The sequence below is a fragment of the Mustelus asterias genome, chromosome 21 (genome assembly GCF_964213995.1).
Source record: "Mustelus asterias chromosome 21, sMusAst1.hap1.1, whole genome shotgun sequence".
NCBI lineage: Eukaryota > Metazoa > Chordata > Chondrichthyes > Carcharhiniformes > Triakidae > Mustelus > Mustelus asterias.
Window position 1 is genome coordinate 62,335,588 of NC_135821.1, and position 23,579 is coordinate 62,359,166.

The 23,579-nt window shown below is 45.6% G+C and overlaps 1 protein-coding gene across 1 annotated transcript in view; it reads right to left on the reverse strand.

Annotated features, from left to right (window-relative positions):
- The window catches only part of LOC144509333 (mediator of RNA polymerase II transcription subunit 30), a 34,519-nt gene that overhangs the window by 2,684 nt on the left and 8,256 nt on the right, over nucleotides 1-23,579 (reverse strand). The window contains exons 2-4 of the mRNA XM_078238012.1: nucleotides 22,883-23,112; nucleotides 5,783-5,941; nucleotides 3,956-4,048 (exon numbers count right to left, since the gene is read on the reverse strand). Coding sequence (XP_078094138.1) covers nucleotides 3,956-4,048; nucleotides 5,783-5,941; nucleotides 22,883-23,095 — 465 coding nt within the window. The 5' untranslated portion in view covers nucleotides 23,096-23,112. The remainder of the gene's footprint in view (nucleotides 1-3,955; nucleotides 4,049-5,782; nucleotides 5,942-22,882; nucleotides 23,113-23,579) is intronic.

The following is a 23,579-nucleotide window of genomic DNA, read 5'->3' on the forward strand; positions in this document are numbered from 1 at the left end:
GGGTTGAGAGAGAGAGAGAGGGGGGTTGAGAGAGAGAGAGAGGGGTTGATAGAGAGAGAAAGGGGTTGATAGAGAGAGAAAGGGGTTGATAGAGAGAGAAAGGGGTTGATAGAGAGAGAAAGGGGCTGATAGAGAGAGAGAGAGAGAGAAAGGGGTTCATAGAGAGAGAGAGAGAGAAAGGGGTTGAGAGAGAGAAAGGGGTTGATAGAGAGAGAAAGGGATTGAAAGAGAGAGAGAAAGGGGTTAATCGAGAGGGGGGGGAGTTGATAGATAGAGAGGGAGAGAAAGGGGTTGATAGAGAGGGAGAGAAAGGGGTTGATAGAGAGAGAGAGAGAGAGAAAGAGAAAAAGGGGTCGAGAGAGAGAGAGAGAGAAAGGGGTTGATAGAGAGAAAGGAGTTGATAGAAAGAGAGAAAGGAGTTGATAGAAAGAGAGAAATGGGTTGATAGAGAGAAAGAGAGAAATGGGTTGATAGAGAGAGAGAGAGAAAGGGGTTGATAGAGAGAGAGAGAGAGAAAGGGACCCATTAGTACCCTGCTTCTATTTCTGGTAAGGACACTCAAAACCTGGATGGTTCATTGAAAATCTGAGCAATTTCTGATTATAATGCGATGGTAGCTGTAGTTATTTCAATGACCGTGCTGGAGAGAGGACATTTCAAGGACAGAATGCCACTTTCTCATTAACAGTCTTCAACAGTGAGTCAGACAGGATAGCAACCAGTTGCTCTATTCAGGACTGTACTTAAAGCACATGTATCAACATCACCCAGGAATGACAGAGCGAGAGAAAAGAGCTGCAAACAACATGGATCAGAATGTGAATGGCACACAGGGAAGAGAGAAAGAAAGCAAGACTGTCTGGCTGCTTGAAGGTTCGGAACTAGAAAATCTGGGTGTCAATTCATTTATCCATTTAGCTCATCCTCTCTGTCTATTCAACCTGCTCTCTGAAACTTTCAATCTCTGGCTTTTCATCCTCAATAATACACGCACACACACACATATATATAACAGCATATATATATATATATATATATATATATACACACACACACACATACAGTTAACCAGTTGGCTAGGTGGTTAGTGTGTGGTTCAGAATAATGCCAACTACATGAGTTTGATTCGTGTTCCGGCTGAAGTAGGCTTGGGACCCACTTTCTCTCCCTGCGCCAGTGAGTGGAAGACAAGGTGAACAACCACTGGCCAAAATTAAAATACAAGTAAACAGCTCAGAATGAACCACCAGCAGTCAATGAGCCAAGGCCTTGCCTTTAGGCAGAGCACACATACCATCTTAACCCAAGATGTAAAGGCAAAGGGCCAAAGAGAGAGCACGAGAGAAGAGAAGAAGAGCAAGAGTGAGAAAAATGGAAAGAATTGACATGAGGTTCACCGGGATGTTGCCTGGTCTCGAGAGTGTTGGCTAGGAGGAGAGGTCGAATAAATTAGGATTGTTTTCACTGGAAAGACAGAGGCTGAGGGGAGATCTGATAGAGGTCTATAAAATTATGAGAGGCATAGCCAGGGTGGATAGTCAGAGGCTTTCTCCCAGGGTGGTAGTGTCAATTACAAGGGAGCACAGGGCGAAGGTGAGAGAGGGAAAGTTTAAGGGAGATAAGCGAGAAATGTTTCATGCAGGGTGGTGGGTGCCTGGAACGCGCTGCCAGAGGTGGTGGAAGCAGGCACATTAGCAACATTTAAGAGGCATCTGGATGGGTACAAGAATGGGGAGAGAATAGAGGAATACAGACCGAGTAAGGGCAGAAGACTTAGTTTAATTAGGGAATCATGATTGGTACAGGTTTGGAGGGCTGAAGGGCCTGTCCTTGTGCTGTACTTTTCTTTGTTCATTTACAAGTGCCTTTCACAGGACAGTCTGGTGCACTTTAGAACAATTGAAATACTTTTGGCATTGAATCACTGCAGCAACATCGGAAAATGTTACAGCCAATTTGTGCAGAGCAAGGTTCCACAAACAGCATTGAAATACCAAATAACATGTATTAGTTGTTAGTTATGGGATGAATGTTGGCCCAGGTCAGCAGTGATAAGGCCCTTATGATTCTTTGAAAAACCACCATGGAATCTTTTACGTCCACATGGCAGACGGGGTTTTGGTTTAATATCTTATCTGAAAGACAACACCTCTCTCAGTAGCACATTCACATTCAGTTACATCGTGTGATGTTTAGGGGACAGTTTCTCAAGTTTGTGTCAAACTGTACTAGATTGCCCAAGTAAATAGTATAAAGTAAAGAGTGAACACCGGCTACAACACACCATTAACCTTTCACTTCAGGAGTTTGTCTTTCCATTTGGATCAAATTAAAATTTGTGTTTTATTTAATGCAAACGTGAACACGATGAACTAAAACCACTGTTGACAGTTGCTCATTTGTTACACTCCAGACAACTCAACTTTGTTACGGCTTGTTAGAAATGTAATTTAAGTTTTTAAAGTTTATTTATTAGTATCACAAGTAAGGCTTACATTAACACTGCAATGAAGTTACTGTGAAATTCCCCTAGTCGCCACACTCTGGCGCCTGTTCAGGTCAATGCACCTAACCCGCACGTCTTTCAGACTATGAAAGGAAACCGGAGCATCCGGAGGAAACCCACGCAGATACGGGGAGAACGTGCAGACTCCACACAGACAGTGAGCCAAGCCGGGAATCGAACCTGGGTCCCTGGCACTGTGAGGCAGCAGCGATAACCATTGTGCCACTGTTTACAGTTTACAAGCAACTAATAGGCAGCTACTACCCGGAGTCCCAGTAGGCAGCATTTAAACAAGAAACAGGTCAGCTTAGACCTCACAATTAAAATCATAGAATGATACAGCACCGAAAATGAAGCCATTCAGCCCATCGTGCCTGCTGCTGGCTTTTTGGTACAGCTATCCAATTAACCTCACATACCTGGTCTTTCCCTGTAACTTTGTCCCTCTGACTTACGGTCTATGGTCTAACCCTGTAAATCTTTCCCTCATATTTACCCAGTTCTCTTTTGAATGTTCATCCTTTCAGACATTTTGGTGCATTCCAGATCACAACAACTTGGCACGGTAGCACAGTGGTTAGCACTGCTGCTTCACAGCTCCAGGGACCTGGGTTCGATTCCCGGCTTGGGTCACTGTCTGTGTGGAGTTTGCACATTCTCCTCGTGTCTGCGTGGGTTTCCTCCGGGTACTCCGGTTTCCTCCCACAGTCCAAAGATGTGCAGGTGAGGTTGATTGGCCATGCTAAAATTGCCCTTAGTGTCCTGAGATGCGTAGGTTAGAGGGATTAGTGGGTAAACGTGTAGGGATATGGGGGTAGGGCCTGGGTGGGATTGTGGTCGGTGCAGACTCGATGGGCCGAATGGCCTCTTTCTGTACTGTAGGGATTCTATTCTATTCTATTCTAACTTAGGTGGCACAGTGGTTAGCACTACGGCCTCATAGCGCCAGGGTCTTGGGTTCGATTCCTGGCTTGGGTCATTGTGCAGACTCCACACAGACATTCTCCCCATGTCTGTGTGGCTTTCCCCCGGGTGCTCCAATTTCCTCCCACAGTCTGAAAGACGTGCTGGTTAGGTGAATTGACCATGCTAAATTCTCCCTCAGGGTACCCGAACAGGCGCCAGAGTGTGGCGACTAGGGGATTTTCACAGTAACTTCATTGCAGTGTTAATGTAAGCCTACTTGTGACACTCATAAATAAACTTTAACTTCCTCATGGCACCGTTGGATCTCCATACTATGCCGCAGGTGAAATGTCATAATTTTAAAATGGCGGATGGACTGAATCTGGGGGTTTCTGGGACAGAGCTCTGTCTGAGGTGATTTGAACCAAACCCCTCCACCCGCATCCACCCCCCCCCCTCCCCCACCCCACCCCCCTGCACATTTTAACAAATGTGGTAGAGAAATGATTTCAAAATCAGAGGCTGTGATCGCATCCACTTTACCTCGAGGATTTCCTGGCACTCTTTGTTTGCTAACCCACCGACATTCGGGAGATCTGTAGGTCTGAAGGGCTCCTCACCCACAAAAGGAATTAACTGCGGAGAGAAAAGAGAGAGAGCAGTGAACACAAGAACTGGAGTAGCCCTTCAGGTCAGGTCTGTCCTGCTATGTAATTGCATCATTGCTGATCTTTAACTCCATTTTCCTTGCCTTTGCTCCATATCCCTTGCGCAACAAGAATCTAACAGTCCCGAACGGTTCCGCTGACCCCCCCGCCCTCAACAGGTTTTTGGGAGAGAGAGCTTTAAATTTCCACAACTGTGTGAGTGCAGTAGTGCCTCCAGATACCACAGTCCAGGTCTAATTTAAGACCCCCCCCCCCCACCAATTCTGCATTTCCCCACCAGAGGACATAGTTTCACTGCGTCAATTCTATTAAATTATCATTTTAATCATCTCAGGTAGATCAATCCTCAACTTCTAAACCATTTGAGGGAAGTATGGTGGCACGGTGCTTAGCACTGCTGTCTCACAGCTCCAGGGACCTGGGTTCGATTCCCGGCTTGGGTCACTGTCTGTGTGTAGTCAGTACGTTCTCCCCGTGTCTGCGTGGGTTTCCTCCGGGTGCTCCGGTTTCCACCCACAGTCCAAAGATATGCTGGTTAGGTTGATTGGCCATGGTAAATTGCCCCTTAGTGTCCAGGATGTGTAGGTTAGAGGGATTAGCGGGGTAAATGCGTGGAGTCGTGGGGGTAGGGCCTGGGTGGGATTGTGGTCGGTGCAGACTCGATGGGCCGAATGGCCTCCTTCTGCACTGTAGGGTTTCTATGAACTTCTATTTGAAATACAAACGATGGCTGGGATTTTCCCCGATATTGGCAAAGGCCGATGTTGAGTGGGAGAGGTGGCATTGAAGCCACTGATGGTAATGGCAGCTTTCTCCGCCATGTAGTGTAGCGTTTCGAAAATCGTTGCCAAGTCACGGATCCACGATGTGTCACTGGTGGGGGAGCCTCTGATTCACCTGCCTTGCCAACAACTTAGACACTCAATGGTCCAAACTGCCATTTAGAAAGGCAGCCCCAACGCACAGTGAAAAAACCAGTCACCAAGGTGCAATCCCCGAAACCTTCCCCACCTGGGCACTACCCACACAGTGCCTGAGTAATGCCTACTTGATGCCCAGACCATTCCCCAATGAACACCACACTCATCTGAGATGCTCTGGGAGGTGCATGCCTTTGGAGACCAGTTGTACTTCACGCCATTCTGAATAACGTCGCTGTGAATGGACATTTTTGACATATGGGTGTATGGGGAGTGTGGGGGTGTATGTGTGCGTATGTGAGTGATGTGATTCCAGCACGCTGGCCTGATAATGATATTTAATTAATCTTATGATGTTCTTGACGTTGAAGATCGGGAAATGTGGCCAGTCACTGAAGGGGGATGGAGGGGGGGGGGGGGGGGGGGGGGGGGGAGACGGGACAATAGCGTCAAGCTTTCACTCCAATGTGAAATGCAATTTCCATGTACTTCCATGATATTTTTCACTTTGGTCACTAAACTCACCTGAGGCTAACGGGAGTGCAAAATCCCAGCCAAAATTTATGAAACCTGTCCTCATAATGTAACCAAAAAGCCCTGCTACAGTTCTGCCAGGGCTGCGCTGCCTCCCCCTCCAAGGCCAATGTATCTCTGATGGCCTTGGCTGGTCAAAACCCACCCTTAATATTAAAAAAAAAGGAGGGAGCTGTTATTTCCTTCGTCCAATGTTTGCACCAAAAACAGAAGCTATTAGAAAGAAGTCTGTGTCTGTCGCTAGGCACCTCTGTTATGGAGACATCAGAGACCCCGCACATCTCTCCACATTTATCGTATAACAACCGCAGCTTCTTGAAGAGCAGAGTAAGCTGGCGAAGATGCTCCTGGAGTTTGTTGTACCGCTCCTGGTACACTGCGTGATTCTGTGTTACACCGTTCGGAAGCTGTGTGGAAACAAAGGATGGAATATAGATTGGGTTCATGGAGATGTAAATATTACCAGCATCCAAACATACAGTCACTGCAACCCATTGCCACTCTTAACTCTCTCTCTTCCTCTCTCCAACACTCCCTTCCACTACCACCACCCAACAATTTTTTTTATTCATTCATGGGACATGTGTGTTGCTGGCTGGCCAGCATTTATTGCCCTTCCCTTGTTTCCCTTGCAGGGCAGTTGAGAGTCACATGTAGGCCAGACCGGGTAAGGATGGCAGATTTCCTTCCCTGAAGGACATTATCGTAAAACTCCATCTGGTTCACTAATCAAAAATGGTTTCATGGTCACCAGTGGATTCTTAATTCCAGATTTTTTTTGTTGAATTCAAATTCCACCATCTATCATGGTGGGATTCGAGATTGGGTCCCCAGAACATTAGCTGGGTTTCTTGATTAATAGTCGAGCGATAATCCCTCTAGGCCATTGCCTCCCCCTACTTCAGGAAAAACACAATCACCAGAACTCTACCACCTCCCCTGCCACGGAATCGGAGCGAGCGAGAGTCCGACAACGGAATCTCCGTTGCTCTTGGGCCGGAATTTCCGGTCTCGCTTCAGTGAGGCCGTAAAATCCTGCCCAATGGCTCAGAACTTTAACCCTAGAAAGTTCCAGAAGCAAGTCAGTTAGCCGACAATATCACTTCTTCCCCCCTCAGATTTTTTTTTCACCTTGGAGAGGTACAGATTTACTAGAATATTCAAGGATGATGAGAGAGCCACGTTACATAGAGAGGCAAGAGAAAGCAGAATTGTTTGTAGAGAGGGAAGATTAAGCAGCGGTATCTGTAGAGAGAAACAAGAGTTATTGTTTAAGGTCACAATGACCTTCTAGCAAAATCAATCTGATGGGGTCATTGCAACCTGAAACCTTCACCAGAATTCTTCCACCCCGCCTGCCACGGGTCAGCGAGCGAGGAGCGGACAATGGGAAGGTCTATTGATCTCACTCGACCCAAGACCGTAAATCCCGCCCATTAACTCTGTTTCTCTCCCCACTGATGCTACTTGTTTTTATTTCCGATTTCCAACATCTCTGCAGTATTTTGCTTTTGACATTAAGACTAAGGTGAGATCTAATGAAGGAGTTTTTTAAAATTCATTTGTGGGACATGGGCTGGCCAGTATTTATTGCCCATCCCTAGTTGCCCTCATACAACTGAGTGCCTTATCCAGCCATTTCAGATTGAGAGTCAACCACATTGCTGTGGCTCTGGAATCACATGTAGGCCAGACCATGTAAGGACGGCAGATTTCCTTCCCTAAAAGTCATTAGTGAACCCGATGGGTTTTCCTGACAATCAACAATAGTTTCATGGTCATCAGTAGATTCTTAATTGCAGATTGAATTCAAATTCCGCCACCTGCTGTGGCGGGATTCAAACCCAGGTGCCCAGAACATTAGCAAGAGTTTCTGGATTAATAGTCAAGTGATAATACCACTAGGCTATCAGCTCCCCTAACAATCACGACAGGTCTTGATGAAGTAAAGAAAGAGAAACTGTTCTCTGACAGAAGAGTCAGTATCCAGCAGACAATAATTTAAGGGAATTAACAAAAGAAGCAGAAGCCGAGATGGGCTTACTTTTCGCAGTGAATGATGTTCTGCAATGCACTGTCTTAAAGGGCGGTGGGAGCAGATTTAGTAGTAATTTTCGAAAGGAAATTAGATAAATACTCGAAAGGGAAAAACGTTCAGGGTTATGAGGAAAGAGCAGGGAGTGAACTAATTGGATTGCCGTTTCAGAGAACCAACACAGACACAATAAGCTGAATGGGCTCACTCTGCGCAATAGGATTCTATAAAATATTTGAGGCACCAGCACCTCCATCTTCTTTTAATTAGACCTCGAAGCACTTTTCTGTATTGGAAGGATAAGAAAGCAAGTGACATTTCAACATCGCTTCTTAATTAACCCAGCTCACTGTCTGCTGGAGGGATTGGTTGTATCCTGACCCCTTTCATTAGTGACCCAAGCTTGTGCAGCAGGATGTTTCTATCTATCCACAGCACCCCCGTTATAATCAACTTCCCAAGTTCAAAAGCAGATGTGGCCTTTTCAGGGAGTTCTAATACTTCATGCCGAAAAAAAAAAGTGTTGGAAAACAGCAGCAAGAATATTCTGGCCCTGGAGAGGGGCTACACTGCAGACTCACCACAATAATGACGGGGGTTTAAAAGATTAAATGTCTAAGGTTGTATTCCCTCAAGTATAGCGGAGTAAGGAGTGACTTAATGGAGGGGTTGAAGGTCATTAAAAGGGTTCATAGGTTAGAGAGAAAAGGAGAATGAGCGAGAGAGGTCAGGGAATGCAGAACAAGAGAGTTATAACCTTCAAATTAGAGCAAAGCTACCCAGAAGCAATGTCAGGAAGCATTTCGTCACACAAAGGCAAGCGAAAATCTGGCACTCTTTTCCCCAAGAGGTTGTCAAGTCTGGGGTCAATTGAAAATTTCAAAACTGTGATTGATAAATTTTTGGGGGTTAAGCCACGATTCAAAAAAGTGGCAGAACAAGCTCAACGGACTGAATGGCCCAATACTGCTCCTAGGGTAAGGAAACCTCCATAACAATTGTTTGCATAGGGCAGGGGGAGGCAATTAAATTATTTATTGCATGTCATGTGATCCCCTCTTTCATACAATGAGGTACGTTCTGAAGTGCAGTACCGGTTGTTACATCGGAAAACACGAGGCCTTCATGTCAGCCCGGGGACAACTGGCTCCTTCAGTTAAAACTGTCAGCTCAGTGGAGTGGAAGCCGGAGGGGGATCATCACGTGGTATCTCCTATTATTTGGACCTTCTCCTGAACCCTGCAGCTTGCAAAGTTTGGAGTCATAATTTGTTGGCAGTGTGAGTGGAGAGAGATATAGAAACATAGAAAATGGAAGCAGGAGTAGGCCATTCAGCCCTTCGAGCCTGCTCCACTATTCATTATCAAATTCAATATCCAGATCCCCCATTCCCCAGATTCCTTTAGCCCAAAGAGCTGTATCTAATTCCTTCTTGAAATCACACCATGTTTTGGCCTCAACTACTTTCTGTGGTAGTGAATTCCACACATTCACCATTCTCTGAGTGAAGAAATTTCTCCCCACCTCAGTTCTAAAAGGTTTACCCCTTATCCTCAAACTATGACCCCCTAGTTCTGGATCTTGCACCTTGGTGAATGATGGGACCAACCATGTACCTTGTTCAGCAGTGGGATTTAGTAATTGAGAAAGAAACAGAGAATAACAGAGAATGAATTAGAATCAAGCCAGATATAGAAAGAGAAATAAAAAGAAGGAAAGGAAGTTAGATTAAGCATGGGAGAGAGAGAGAGAGAGAGAAAAGACAAGAAATATTTATAATTGAAAATTTTAACTCCAATTTACCACCTTCAGGAATGAGAGTTTGCAGTTTTAGTTGTTCCCTTTCTGAGCTGGAGAGTTGGAGTGGCATCGCAGAAACATAAATCTTTTCATTTAAAGCATCCTTACGCCAGTGAGTACCAGCTCCAACTGTCTGCGCCCGCTTAGTGGGTAATTAACGTGAAAATGCAGCAATATCTTGAAGCTCCGCAAAGTGGGTGAGATGCGATGCCCCGTTTCTATGAAGCTAAAGGCAGAGTTGGTACAAATCATCCAGCAGCTCGTGCCAATTCGAAAGTCAAGCGACGTCTCGCCCTCTCTGCAAATTGCTGAACCATTGCTGGGCGGCACGGTGGCACAGTGGCTAGCACTGCTGCCTCCCAGCACTAGTGACCCAGGTTCAATTCCGGCCTTGGCCATGTGGAGTTTGCACATTCTCCCCGTGTCGGCGTGGGTTTCCTCCGGGTGCTCCGGTTTCCTCCCACAGTCCAAAGATGTGCAGGTTAGGTTGATTGGCCATGCTAAATAGTGTCAGCAGGGTTAGCAGGGTAAATGCGTGGGGTTACGGGGATGGGTCCTGGATGGGATTGTTGTCAGTGCAGTATCGATGGGCCGAATGACCTCCGTCTGCACTGTAAATCCCTTGATTTACACAAGGCGATCACAATGAATTTCACTGTTATTTTCCCAGTGAATTCAGTGCCCTTATTTCAGTTTCCAACTCACCAGTAGCTGTGCTTAATTACATAACTTAGGATGGTGCAAGGCCTCAAATACCGGCTGTACTAGCATATTACTGGCTGCACTGGAATGTTTCCTGCCGCACTGGAATGTTTCCTGCCGCACTGGAATGTTTCCTGCCGCACTGGAATAAGTAGGAATGGAACCAAGCAAAAGATACACACAGAGAAGACAGTTGAAGAGGATTCAGTTATAAAGGAAAACCTGGCTCCACATCCTTAGAGGAAAGCAGCTGAGAGGTAATCTGATAGAAGCAAAGAGAAGTGAATGGGATAGAAATAGTTGCTCTGAATTATTGCCTTAGATTAAACAGTAACATGAATACAAGTTCAACCTCAGGAGACAATTTTGAGATGGATTTAAGATGTACACAGCCAACATGCAAAATTAACAACGGACTAGAATAATACAATTGAAAACTATAAAGAATTAAATGCCTCGGAGGGAGACAGTTCAGCGGGTCAATGTGTAGATTCTATCCGGATAGATAAAATAGGCTGGGTTGAATTGGCTTCCATTTTTGCTTACCTATCTGCGGATTATAAGAACATTAAGAACTTTGAGCAGGAGTAGACAGTTTAGTCTTCAAACCTGCTCCGCCATTCAATATGATTGTGATAACCCCATGAGGTCCATGGGGAAATCACAGATTGATCTCTCTATGGGGCTCATTGAGTACGAGTTCCCCTATTTTAGTGTCACCTGCAAATTTGGCAATGGCATTTACAATTCCTGCATCCAAATCCTTAGTATAGATTGTAAACAGTTGGGGCCTAAGGACCAAAACCTGAGGCACCTCACTAATTACATCTGGCCCACCAGAAAGACCCATTTATCCTGACTCTCTGCTTTCTGTTGGTTAACCAATCCTCCATCCAAGCTAATAAATTAACCCTAACCCCATGTGAACTAACCTTGTGTATTAATCTTTCGTGTGGCACCTTATCAAATGTCTTCTGGAAGGCTAGATATGCTACATATACAGGATCCCTATTATCCACTTTATTGTTACATCTTTGAAGAACAAAGCAAATTAGTCAAACACGATTTGCCTTTCATGAAACCATGCGGACTCTGATGTATTGCATTTTGACTTTCCAAATGTTCTGTTATCACTTCCTTAACAATGGATTCGACCAATTTCCCAAGAACAGATATTAAACTAGTCTGTAGTTTCCTACATTTTGCCTCCCTCCCTTTTTGAATAAGGATGTCCTGTTAGCATTTTCCCAATCCACTGGAATCTTTCCTGCATCCAGAGAATTTTGGAATATTGCAACCAATGGATCCAATATCTCCAATGCACTTCCTTTAAGACCCTAGGATGTAGGCCATCAGGCCCTGGGGATTTGCCTGCCTTCAATCCCAATAGTTTGCTCAGTACTTTTTCCCTCGTGACGATGATAGTTCTAAGTTCCTCCCTTCCTATAACCTCTGCATTTTCTGTTACTAGTGGGATGGTACTCATATCCTCCGCTGTGAAAACTGAGGCAAAATATTGATTTCGCGTGTCAGCCATTTCTGCATTCCCCACTATTAACTCCCCAGTCTCATTTTCCAAGGGACCAACATTCACCTTAGCTACTCTCTTCCTCTTTACATGCTTACAGAAGCTTTTGCTGTCCATTTTCATATTTTGCACTATTTTTCTTTCATAATTTACCTTTGCTCTTTTTATTACTTTTTTAGTGACACTTTGTTGATCATTAAAAGCTTCCCAATCTTCCAGTTTGCAACTAGCCTTTGCAACAAGTGTTAGTTAAATTCCTTGCTTAGCCACGGAAGTCTTTCACCCCCCTCCCTCATCACCTTTCTTCCTTCCTGGAATATATTTTAGTTGGGAGGAATTGACTATCGCCTCAAGTATCTGCCACTGTTCATCAATTTGGGCGGCATGAGTGGCACAATGGTTAGCTCTGCTGCCTCACAACACCAGAGACCCGGGTTCAATTCCGGCCTTCGCTCACTGTTTGTGTGGAGTTTGCACATTCTCCCCGTGTCTGTGTGGGTTTCCTCCAGGGGATCCGGTTTCCTCCCACAGTCCACAGATGTGCAAGTTAGGTTGATTGGCCATGCTAAATTGACTCTTGTGGCAGGGGGACTAGGAGGATAAATTTGTGGGTTTACGGGCCTGGGTGGGATTGTGGTCGGTGCAGACTTGATGGGCCTTCTGCACTGTAGGCATTCGATGGAACTGTCCTACCTTTTAGTCAACTCGGGCCAAATCTGTCCTCATGCCTATGTAACTACCTTTGTTTAACTCCAGAATGTTAGTATGGGACTCCAGTTTTTCACACACAAAGTGAGTTTGAAATTCTGGCATGTTATGATCACTCTTCCCTAGAGGATCTTTAACTACGAGATCATTTATTAGCCCTAACTCATTACATAATACCAGATCTAGAATAGCCTGCCCCTGGTTGGTTCCACAACATGTTGCTCCAAAAAACAATCTCGGTAACACGTTCAATGAATTCTCCTTCAAGGCTACCCAATTTGATTTTTCCAGTCAATATGCACGTTAAAATCACCCACAATTCTTGCTGAACCTTTCTTTCAAGCCCTCAGAAGTTTTTGGTTTATACTGTGTGCCACTATGAAACTACTGTTTGGGGACCTATAGATGACACCACCAAGGACTTCTTCCCTTTGCTACTTCATATTTCTATCCAGACTGATTCCACATCTTGGATTCCAGTACCATAAAACATTTCTCACCACAGCACCGTTTTAAAAATCTCAATTGTTTTCAAATCCATTTATGCCACACCCCCTCCCTATTTCTGTAACCTCCTCCAGTCCCACAACCCTCCGCAATCTCGATATTCCTCTAATTCTGACCCCTTGCGCATCACCAATTTTCATCACTTCAGCTGCCAGGACTTCAGGCATTAGAATTTCATCCCTCTCGGCCATTTTCTCTCTTTCCCCCTATAAGTCTCTTCTTAAATTCTACCTCTTGGACCAAGCTTTTGTTCACCTGTCCTAATATCTGTGCTTGGATTTGTGTCAAACTTTGTTCGAACAGCACCTTTGTGAAGTGCCTTTAGGACCTTTCAATAAGTTAAAGGAACTACGTCAAATAACACAATTGACAGTCTTCAATACCAAAGCATTTACTTCGGCTCTCAATAGTTAAAAGGTAAAGGTAGATCTTGCACAATAAAATATAAAAATATAAAATATAAAACACTATATAAAAATACACAATAAATATACAAAGCGCAAACACCACAGCTGCTGGAAATCTAAATTTAAAACGAAAAAAGAATTGCAGACACTCTGGAAGAACGGAGAGAAATGAAATGTCACAAACTCAAAACTTTAACTCTGTTTTTCTCTCTGCAGATGCTACCAGACATGCTGGTTGTTCCCAGGATTTTTTGTTTTTATTTTAAGCTGGATCTGAACATGTTCATATGAGAAAGTAAAGTAAAGTGTATTTATTAGTCACAAGTAAGGCTTACATTAACGCTGCAATGAAGTTACTGTGAAATTCCCCAAGTCGCCACAGTCCGGCACCTGTTTGGGTCAATGCACCTAACCAGCACATCTTTCAGAATGTGGGAGGAAACCGGAGCACCCGGAGGAAACCCACGCAGACACGGGGAGAATGTGCAAAGTCCACACAGACAGTGACCCAAGCCGGGAATCGAACCCGGGTCCCTGGCGCCGTGAAGCAGCAGTGCTAACATACCAGGAGGAGCTTTCGCACCCGAGTGGTGACATTCTGCACCAATCTAAAATGTTCCACGTGTTCGAGACCGTTATGGAATGTTCTTCCCAGATTTCCACCTCTTTATCACGAGGGTGGAATTAACCATCTCTTCCTGAACCATATCGGGATGAGGGATTTTATTTATGTGGAGAGACTGCAGAAGTTGGACTTGTTCCCTTTAGAGCAGGGATGGTTAAGGAGGAGATTTGACAGCGATTTTCAAAATTATGAAGTGTTTTGATAGAGTAAATAAAGAAAAACACCAGGACACTTGGGGACCAGAGGACACAGAGATGAAGCAATTGGGAAAAGAACCAGAACAAGAGTAAAGAGAAGGTTTTTAAAAAACACAGCAAGTTCTGATGATCTGGAGGGCATTGCCTGAAAAGGGAGGTGGAAGCAGACGTGATAACTTTCAAAAGGACTGGATAAATACTAGATTGGTAAAATCTTTGCAATGCCAAGCAATGGAGTGGGAACAATTGGATAGCTCTCTCAAAGAGCTGGAACAGGCTCAGTGGGCCAAATGGTCTCCTTCTGTGCTGCATTATTCGAAAATTCTAAAGTCTTAAAGATGTGCTGGTTAGATGCATTGGCCATGCTAAATTCTCCCTCAGTGTACCCGAACAGGCGCCGGAGTGTGATGACTAGGGGATTTTCACAGTAACTTCATTGCAGTGTTAATGTAAGCCTACTAGTGACACTAATAAACAAACTTCTAGGGACACTTAGGAACACAAAACTTGTCTGCTGTCCTTCAGTACCACTCTTCAAAGTCTTTGTCCTACACCCATTAACAAAGGTTCAGATTCAGAGCCTGTGCTCATTGCTCCCGTCACCCACCAACAGATGATACAAACATTGTAAGCTAAACTACAGCCAGGATTGTTCATAAAGAGCAACTGCGTCCTCTGGTGGTTGAGGTACCATACTGCAAAAAACACAATGAAATATCGGCTGATTGGAACATCAGATCGCCTATCTTGGCATCATGTAACTGGGCACAGGGTGGGCATCTAGCTGTGAGGGCACATCCCTTTATATCCTATTTCTCTCCTAACAATAAGAAGTCTCACAACGCCAGGTTAAAGTCCAACAGGTTTATTTAGAATCACAAGCTTTTAGAGCGCTGCTCCTTCTCCACTCAACTGAGGAAGGAGCAGCGCTCCGAAAGCTCGTGATTCCAAATAAACCGGCTGGGCTTTAACCTGGTGTTGAGAGACTTCTTACTGTGCCCACCCCAGTCCAATGCCAGCATCTCCACATTATGGCTTTCCTAACAGAGAATGCATTTTGTCTCTTCTCAGAAGCTCTTCTCGCTGTGGGTTTGTTAAAAAAAAATCTTCTTTGAATTTTTACATTTTTTAGTTATAAACACAATGAAAAGTTGCTCGACTGGGGAAGTTAGCTGAAGGCAGAAGGTTCTGTAATTAAACCTCCAATGGAATGTATCCAAATTTGGCAGCCCGAGAATACAATGGATATGCTGCATTATGGGACCAGTAATACAAAGAGTGCAGGTTAAAAGCACACCATGGCAATTTGAGAACTTGAACTCAGTTTTAAAAACCTATACATAAGAAGCTGGTATCAGCAGTAAAAGTCACCCTGAAGCTGTCAGGTTGTCGTGAAAACCTAATACAAAAAGCAAAATACTGCGGATGCTGGAAATCTGAAATCGAAACAAAACTGCTGGAAATACTCAGCAGGTCAGGCAGCATCTGTGGAGAAAGAAACAGAGTTAACGGGTGGGATTTTACAGCCTCATTGGGGCGAGACCGGAAATTCCCACCCAAGGTCAATGGAGATTTCCGTTGTCGGACCCTCGCCCGCTCTGATTCCGTGGCGGGCAAGGTGGTAGAGTTACGGCCAACGTTTCAGATTGAGGCGACCTTTCACCAGATCATCGGAAACGTTAACTCTTTCTTTCCACAGATGCTGCCTGATCTGCCGAGCATGCCTTAGGAACCTGATTAGTTCACATTATCACCTTTAGGGAAGGAAATCTGCAGTCTTTACTCAGTCTGGTCTGCAACTCCAGTCCTACGTCAGTGTGTTTTACTTTTAACAAAGTGGCCCAGCAACCCTTTGAGTCATCTCTGGGGTAACTAGTGATGCCCACATGTTGAGAATAAACCTGGGGAAGAGTGCCAACAAGCACTATAACGTGGTTCTGAAGAGGAGTCAGATTCCACTTGAAATGTTAACTCGGTTTCTCTCTCTGACACTGCCACCAAACCTTCCAAATATTTCCTGCACTGTATGTATTTATTATCACCTTTGATAATGGGGCGGCACGATGGCACAGCGGTTAGCACTGCTGCCTCACAGCTCCAGGGACCTGGGTTCGATTCCCGGCATGGGTCACTGTCTGTGTGGAATTTGCATGTTCTCCCCGTGTCTGTGTGGGTTTCCTCCCGGTGCTCCGGTTTCCTCCCACAGTCCTCTCAAGAGGGTCGTGAGTCTTTGGAACTCTCTTCCTCAAATGGCAGTGGAAGCAGATGGCAGAATTTTTCCGTCCCACCTGCCATGGGAATCGTAGCGGGCGGGACACGGGCCAGGTTAAGGTCGGTTGACCTTGGGCAGGATTTTCCGATATTGGGGCGAGCGCGGCTGAAAAATCCTGCCCAGGATCTTTGAATATTTTCAAGGCAGGGTTGGATAGATTCTGGATAAGCAAGGGGTGAAAGGTTATGGGAGGTAGGCAGGAATGTGGAGTTGAGGTTATAAGAAGATCAGCCATGATCGTATTGAATGGTGAAGCAAGTTCGAGGGACCGAGTGGCCTACTCCTGCTCCTAATTTCTATGCTCTTATGTAATGAATGGCTCACGGATCCCCAATGTCGTCAATTTGTGATTCTCATCCTCGGATTCAAACAGATCCAGACACAAGGAGAGGGAAACCCCAGTGGAAGAGAACTTTGTGAACCATAGGCCCAAAATCTCCTCTGCTCCTGCAGGCATGCTGCACTTGTCTGTAATTATTCACGCACTGTATCCCAACATGTTAATTTCAGAAAGAAATCTAATTTGAATTGACCAATATGAGTAGCTCCTGCCGTCTCATAGAATCCCTATAGTGCAGGAGAAGGCCATTCAGCCCATCGAGTCTGCACCACCTCTCCGGCAGAGTATCCCACCTAGGCCCTATCCCTGTAACCCCAAGTATTCACCCCGCTAATCCCCCAACCTACACATCTTGGGATACTAAGGGGCAATTTAGCATGGCCTATCCACCTAACCTGCACATCTTTGGACTGTGGGAGGAAACCGGAGAACCCGGAGGAAACCCACGTAGACACGGAATGTGCAAATTCTACACAGACAGTGACCCAAGGCTGGAGTTGAACCCAGGTTCCTGGCACAGTGAGGCAACAGTGCCACCATTCCGTGCTCTCCCTAAGGAGCCTCACTTAAATTTCAGTTGCACAGTTCAGTTTTGTCCTCTGGTTCTACTGTTCTGGAGTGTTGAGCAGCAAGGACTTTGATGAGGCTTTGCTTGGCCACTAACAGGCCCTCAATGTTGAGTTGGAAGTTTCAGTGAGAGGGCCCGACTGTAACATAATCTTGAAGCAGTTTTTCATTTTTCCTTTCTGCTCTGGGTCTTTGACTAGGATTCTTTGTGTAATTTAATTTGATTTGTCACATGTATTAACATACAGTGAAAAGTATTGTTTCTTGCGCACTATACAAAGTATACCGTTCATAGAGAAGGAAATGAGAGAGTGCAGAATGTAGTGTTACAGTCATAGCTAGGGTGTAGAGAAAGATCAACTTAATGCAAAGTAGGTCCATTCAAAAGTCTGACGGCAGCAGGGAAGAGGCTGTTCTTGAGTCGGTTGGTACGTGACCTCAGACTTTTGTATCTTTTTCCCAACAGAAGGTGGAAGAGAAAATGTCCGGGTTACGTGGGGTCCTTAATTATGCTGGCTGCTTTGCCGAGGCAACGGGAAGTGTAGACAGAGTCAATGGATGGGAGGCTGGTTTGCATGATGGATTGGGCTACATTCACGACGTTTTGTAGTTCCTATTCATGTCGTGTTCCTATTTCATGTCAAGTGTGGACTCTTCTCATGAAGTTTGCTTTGGAATTTAATCAGCTGGTAGGATCATTAGCTTCCCCGGGCAAGCCTGGGTACTGGCGGGCAGGCACAGTTCATTCCAATGGGAGTCATTGGACACGACAAACAAGTACCTGATCTCATACCCAACCCAACAGCTGCCTGGTTTCAACCGTCCAAGAGTGGTCCACACTCAACAGGTTTAGGACTGGCCACGGCCCCTGCTTGGCCAACCTCCACAGATGGGGCATTAGCGCCAGCCCCCTATGTGCCAGTTGGAGAGAGCAAACTGCAACACATCATAGAAGAGTGTCGAACCCACGAGACTCCACCAGGCCGATCTACACTCAACACAGCAGGACTGGAGGAAACTGCTTGGCTTAGGGACTTTACATTCGCTAAATAAATAAATGAACTGTTCTGGACAATGGGGAAATAGCTCATCTTAGTTGACACTATCCAGGATCTTTGTGGTTTGTGTTGCTCAGTCACTGCACCGTTATGGGAGCTTGTTTCATGTCAAGTGCAGACACCTTGGGCACATATTTCCTGTTTTTTTCAATTGCAGCCAAAAGCTTAGAACTCACATTTGTGGCTTTCAAATGTCATTGCAATAATAAAGGCACAAATGTGCTGGCTGTGTCTCAATGGCCAGCACACTCACTTCACAGACAAAAGATTGTCGTTCCAAGTCCCACTCCAAAGCAATGAGCACATACTCAAGACTGACACTTGCACTACTGAAGCAATGCTCCATTGTCAGAGGTGCCACCTTTTGGATGAGATATTAAACAAAGTTGCTAAGGTCGCATGCGGCAAGATTCCCAGTCTCTGAGCTGCTCTTGCAGTCACAGTATCGATGCGGCTGGGCTAGTTAAGCTTCAGTTAACGGTGACCCCACTTCACCCAGGATGTTGATGGTTTCAGCGATTGCAAGTAATATCACAGAACGTGAATAGAAGATGCTTACACTATCCTCTTGAAGATGTTATTGCTCGGCATTTATTTGGCGAATAGCAATCACACAGTACACAATGGTGCTGGTAGTGCCACATCAGTGCCTGGCACCATGTGAAAAGGTGGCAGGTGGTAAGCATTTCCAAAGGGAGGGAACATGGCCATCAACCCTTGGTATTTGGTGGTACCCCCATTGCTGGGTCCACCGCTGTCAGTGTCCCGGGGTTGCTATTGGCCGGAGGCTGAACTGGACCAGCCATGTCAATGCTGCGGCTGCGGAAGCGGGTTGGGAGAGTTGGCTCACTTTCTGGCTCCTCCCAGGACCTGTCCATCATCCATGGGATGCGGGTCAAGGGTGTGGAGGAATGCTCTGTACTTGCCTGGATGGGTGTGGTTCTGGCGGCGATCCCGGGGCTGCTGTCCGGAGTGGAGTGGCCACTCCTTGGTTGGCATGCTGACTGTTGCCTTTGATGTTTGCTCACTCTGCAGTTCGGCGGTGTGCGCTGTGGCAGCTGGCCAGGGCTCCTACTGTAGCCCCACCCGAACCCTTTACGCTGTCCCCATCAAATACTTCCAGTACAGGTACAGCACACACGGTGGCAGTGGTTAGCACTACTGCCTCAGAGCACCAGGGACCCGGGTTCAATTCCAGCCTCAGGTGACTGTCTGTGTGGAGTTTGTATGTTCTCCCCGTGTCTGCATGGGTTTCCTCCGGGTGCGCCGGTTTCCTCCCACAGTCCAAAGATTGCAGGTTAGGTAGACTGGCCATAATAAATGCATAGAGGATAGTGCAGGGGGGAGGGCCTGCGTGGGATTCTCTTTTGGGGAGTTGGTACAGACTTAATGGGCCAAATTGCCTCTTTCTGCGCTGTAGGGATTCGATGGTACATCAGTCTAAGCCTGCATGTTGTCCAGGTCTTGTTGCATGTGGGCATGGACTGCTTCATCATGTGATTCATTCAGTTGAATATACATGTGGTACATTTTGTTGCAAAAACAGTTTGGATATGTTTAAATGAGTTTATAATCAGCTTTATTTTTCTCAATAATAAATCTAATTCCTAAAGCCCTCCGGAGTTCATGAGTAGGTGATATTCTTAAAGAGATCTCAAATCTAAGAATTCACAGAGCTTGAATAAATAACTGGTGTATTTAGACTGCTGTGCAGAAACTAAAATAGGGAGATTTAACAGAATTTGCCCTCCTGAACTCTTTAGAATTTACTGTTATAAAACCATTAGAGTGAAATAAATTCATGTATTTAAGACTATGGGATATATTTTAATCTTAACTACCCAGTTGATAAATCATGCCGTTTATAGACTAGGCCACTAGCAGTGATTTTAAATTGAAGGTGTTCTATGAAAGGCATAAGATCCACTTCACCAGACAACAACCCAGGTAGGGAAGATGAAAATCTGCCCTCTTTTGTGGCTAATATAAATATCAATCACATTTACTCAGACATTGAGGAAATGTGCCAGCTTAAGCCAGTGGTATCACATGGTTCAAAGTCAGTAGAACGTGACTTCAAGTCCTATTCCAACCTGGCAAATCCAACCCGGCCATTACTGCCCTGTCGGTCTACTCTCCATCATCAGTAAAGTGATGAAAAGTTTCATCTACGGCGACACTTACTCAGCAATAACCTGCTCACTGGCACTCAGTGTGGGTTTTGCCAGGGCCACACAGCTCCTGACTATAGTACGGCCTTTGGTTCAAACATGGACTAAAGAGCTGAACTCCAGAGATGAGTTGAGAGTAACTACCCTTAACGTCAAGGCAGCATTTGACCGAGAATGGCATCAAGGAGCCCTAGCAAAACTGGCGTCAATGGGAATCGGGGAAACCTCTCCTGCTCGTGAGAGTCACACATAGCACAAAGCATAAACTGTTGTTGCTGGAGGTCAATTATCTCAGTCATGGGATGTCACCACAGTAGTGTCCTAGGCCCAACCATCTTCAGCTGCTTCATTAATGGCCTTCCCTCCATCATAGGGTCAGAAGTGGGGATGTTCGCTAATGATTGCACAAAGTTCAGCACCATTCGTGACTCTCAGATACTGAAGCAGCCCTTGTCCAAAAGCGGCAACACTTGGACAACATTCAGGCTTGGGCCGATAAGTGGCAAGTAACATTTGTGCCACACAAATGCCAGGCAATGAGCATCTCCAACAAGAGAGAATCTAACCATTGTCCCTTGATATTCAATGGCATTACCATTGCTGAATCTCCCCCAAAATCAACATCCTGTGTGTGTGGGGTGGGGGGATTGCCATTGACCAGAATCTGAACTGGACCAGCCATATAAATACTGTGGCTTCCTTGGGCATGTTGAAGGCTGGGTATTCAGAGGACAGTAATTCATCTCCCGAATCCGAAAAGACTGTCCGCAAGTCAGGTGTGTAATGGAATACTCTCCACTTACCTGGATGAGTACATCTCCACAACACTTAAGGAGCTTGAAACCATCCAGCCTACTTGATTAGCACCCCATCCACTACCTTAAGTATTCAGTTCCTACACCACTGACGCACAGTAGCAGCAGCATTTATCATCTACAAGATACACTGCAGGAACTCACCAAGGCTCCTTCAAAAGCACCGTCCAAATCAGTGATCTACGAACTAGGACAGGGGTAGCAGGTGCATGGGTATACCACCATCACCAAGTTCCCCTCCAAGTCCCACAAGATCCTGACTTGAAACTATACCTACATTCCTTCACTGACACTGGGTCAAAATCCTGGAACTCCCTTCTTTCCAGCACTGTGGTGTTCCTACAAAACATGAACTGCAGCAGTTCAAGGGATAGGCAATAAATGCTGGCTTAGCCGGAGACACCCATGTCCTGTGAATAGTTTTTTTTTTTTTAAAGTGATTCTTGGATGCCTACTCCTCAGTTGCAAGATTTGTTCTGAATCCGTCCCATTGGCGATAGTGCCCTTTGTGATGGAGGTTGTCCACAGTTTGAATACCAGAATTCCTCTCCACAAGGAGAGTGAGGTGGGCATTCCTACATCGCCAACAAGTAGATTGGTGATGACTAATAAGTTTTTTCCTCACCACAGCCACAGGTGCAGTCTGGCAGACATGTCCTTCATGACGTGGCCAGCTTGATCAGTACTGAGTCACTCTTCAGCACTGAGTGATGTCCTTCATCCAAGGTAGATTCTGTGCTTTTGCTACCCTCAAGTGCTTCATCCAAATGATATTCGTCGTGAGAGACAGTGAGAGCAGGAGATGATAATCGTGGAAGATTCCTTTCTCCATGCATGACATGATGCTATGAGACTCCATTAGGGCTGAACTTAATGTTGAGGACCCCGAGCGCTACTCCTGAGTATTTACCACTGTGCTGGCACCTCTTCTGAGTCTCTTCAGCCAGTGGGACAGGACATGCCCAAGGATGCTGACAGAGGAAACTGGGATGTAATCTAAAAAGGTATAATTGTTTAAGTCTAGCTTTGTCAAGTTGCTGGTTGGATTGTCTGTGGGACAGCTCTTCCAGCTGTTAAAACTTAGCTATGTATCGCCATTTGATACAGCTGAGTGGCTCACTAGATTATTTCAGAAGGTAGTTAAGGGCACGTGTCTTCCCAGACGGATGTAAAGGGTCCCGTGACATTATTTAAAGAACATAGACGTTCTCTCAGGTGTTCTGGTCAATGTTTATCCCTTAATCAACAACGCCAATCAGATTTTTTTAGTCCTTTATGTTGTAGCTTTTGGTGGGAGCTTGATAGGTTTTTCCTACATTACAACAGTGACTATATTTCAAATGTATTTCATTGGCTGCAACACTCTTTGGGATGTCCTGAAGTTGTGAAAGGTGCTACGTGAATGCAAGTCTTCCTGAAACAAGTGCAAGTCTCATTAAAGTGTACAAATCAGGTTCCGGTGATGTCCTGGGGATCATTCACATACTCCATATATCTAATCCATGCTGTAACTTGGTGCGAATATTTTGTGCCTGAAATGGAAAGTATCCTATTGTTCAACACAACATCCCTCATTTTGCTGAGCAATAAATTAAGGGAAGGGAGAGACCAGTCACCTGCGTTGCCCGGAGCATGTGGAAGATGTCCATTGTACGCGCCACAATGTCCTGAACAGTTTCCTGGCCAACCTTGCAGAGGGTGACGCACGTGATCTCACGCAGGGCACTCTGCGGCTGCTGCGGGGGGACTGGCGCTGTGGGGTGGACGGGCGCTGTGGTCTGTGAATGCAGGCCGGGAATCCTCGGCCCAGCCCCTGGTAGAGTTGTCATGACCTGCTGAGGCAAACCTGCAAAATACAGAACCAGGAGACACAAATAAGCAGGTGATTACTCAGAGGGGTTTGGAGTTCAGAAGATTGAGGGGTGATCTGATCAGGGTGTTTAAAATGATTCAAAGGCTTGGCATTCCATTTGGTAGGGGAATCAAAGAAACAATTCTTAAAATTTGGACTCGGCTGATCTGGCAGCACAGTGGCACAGTGGTTAGCACTGCTGCCTCACAGCACCAGGGACCCGGGTTCGATTCCCGGCTTGGGTCACTGTCTGTGTGGAGTTTGCACATTGTCCCCGTGTCTGCGTGGGTTTCCTCTGGGTGCTCCGGTTTCCTCCCACATTCTGAAAAACGTGATGGTTAGGTGCATTGACCCAAATGGGTGCCCGACTGTGACAACTAGGAGAATTTCACAGTAACTGCAGTGTTAGTGTAAGCCTTACTTGTGACTACTAAATAAACTTTAACTTGCATTCATACAGC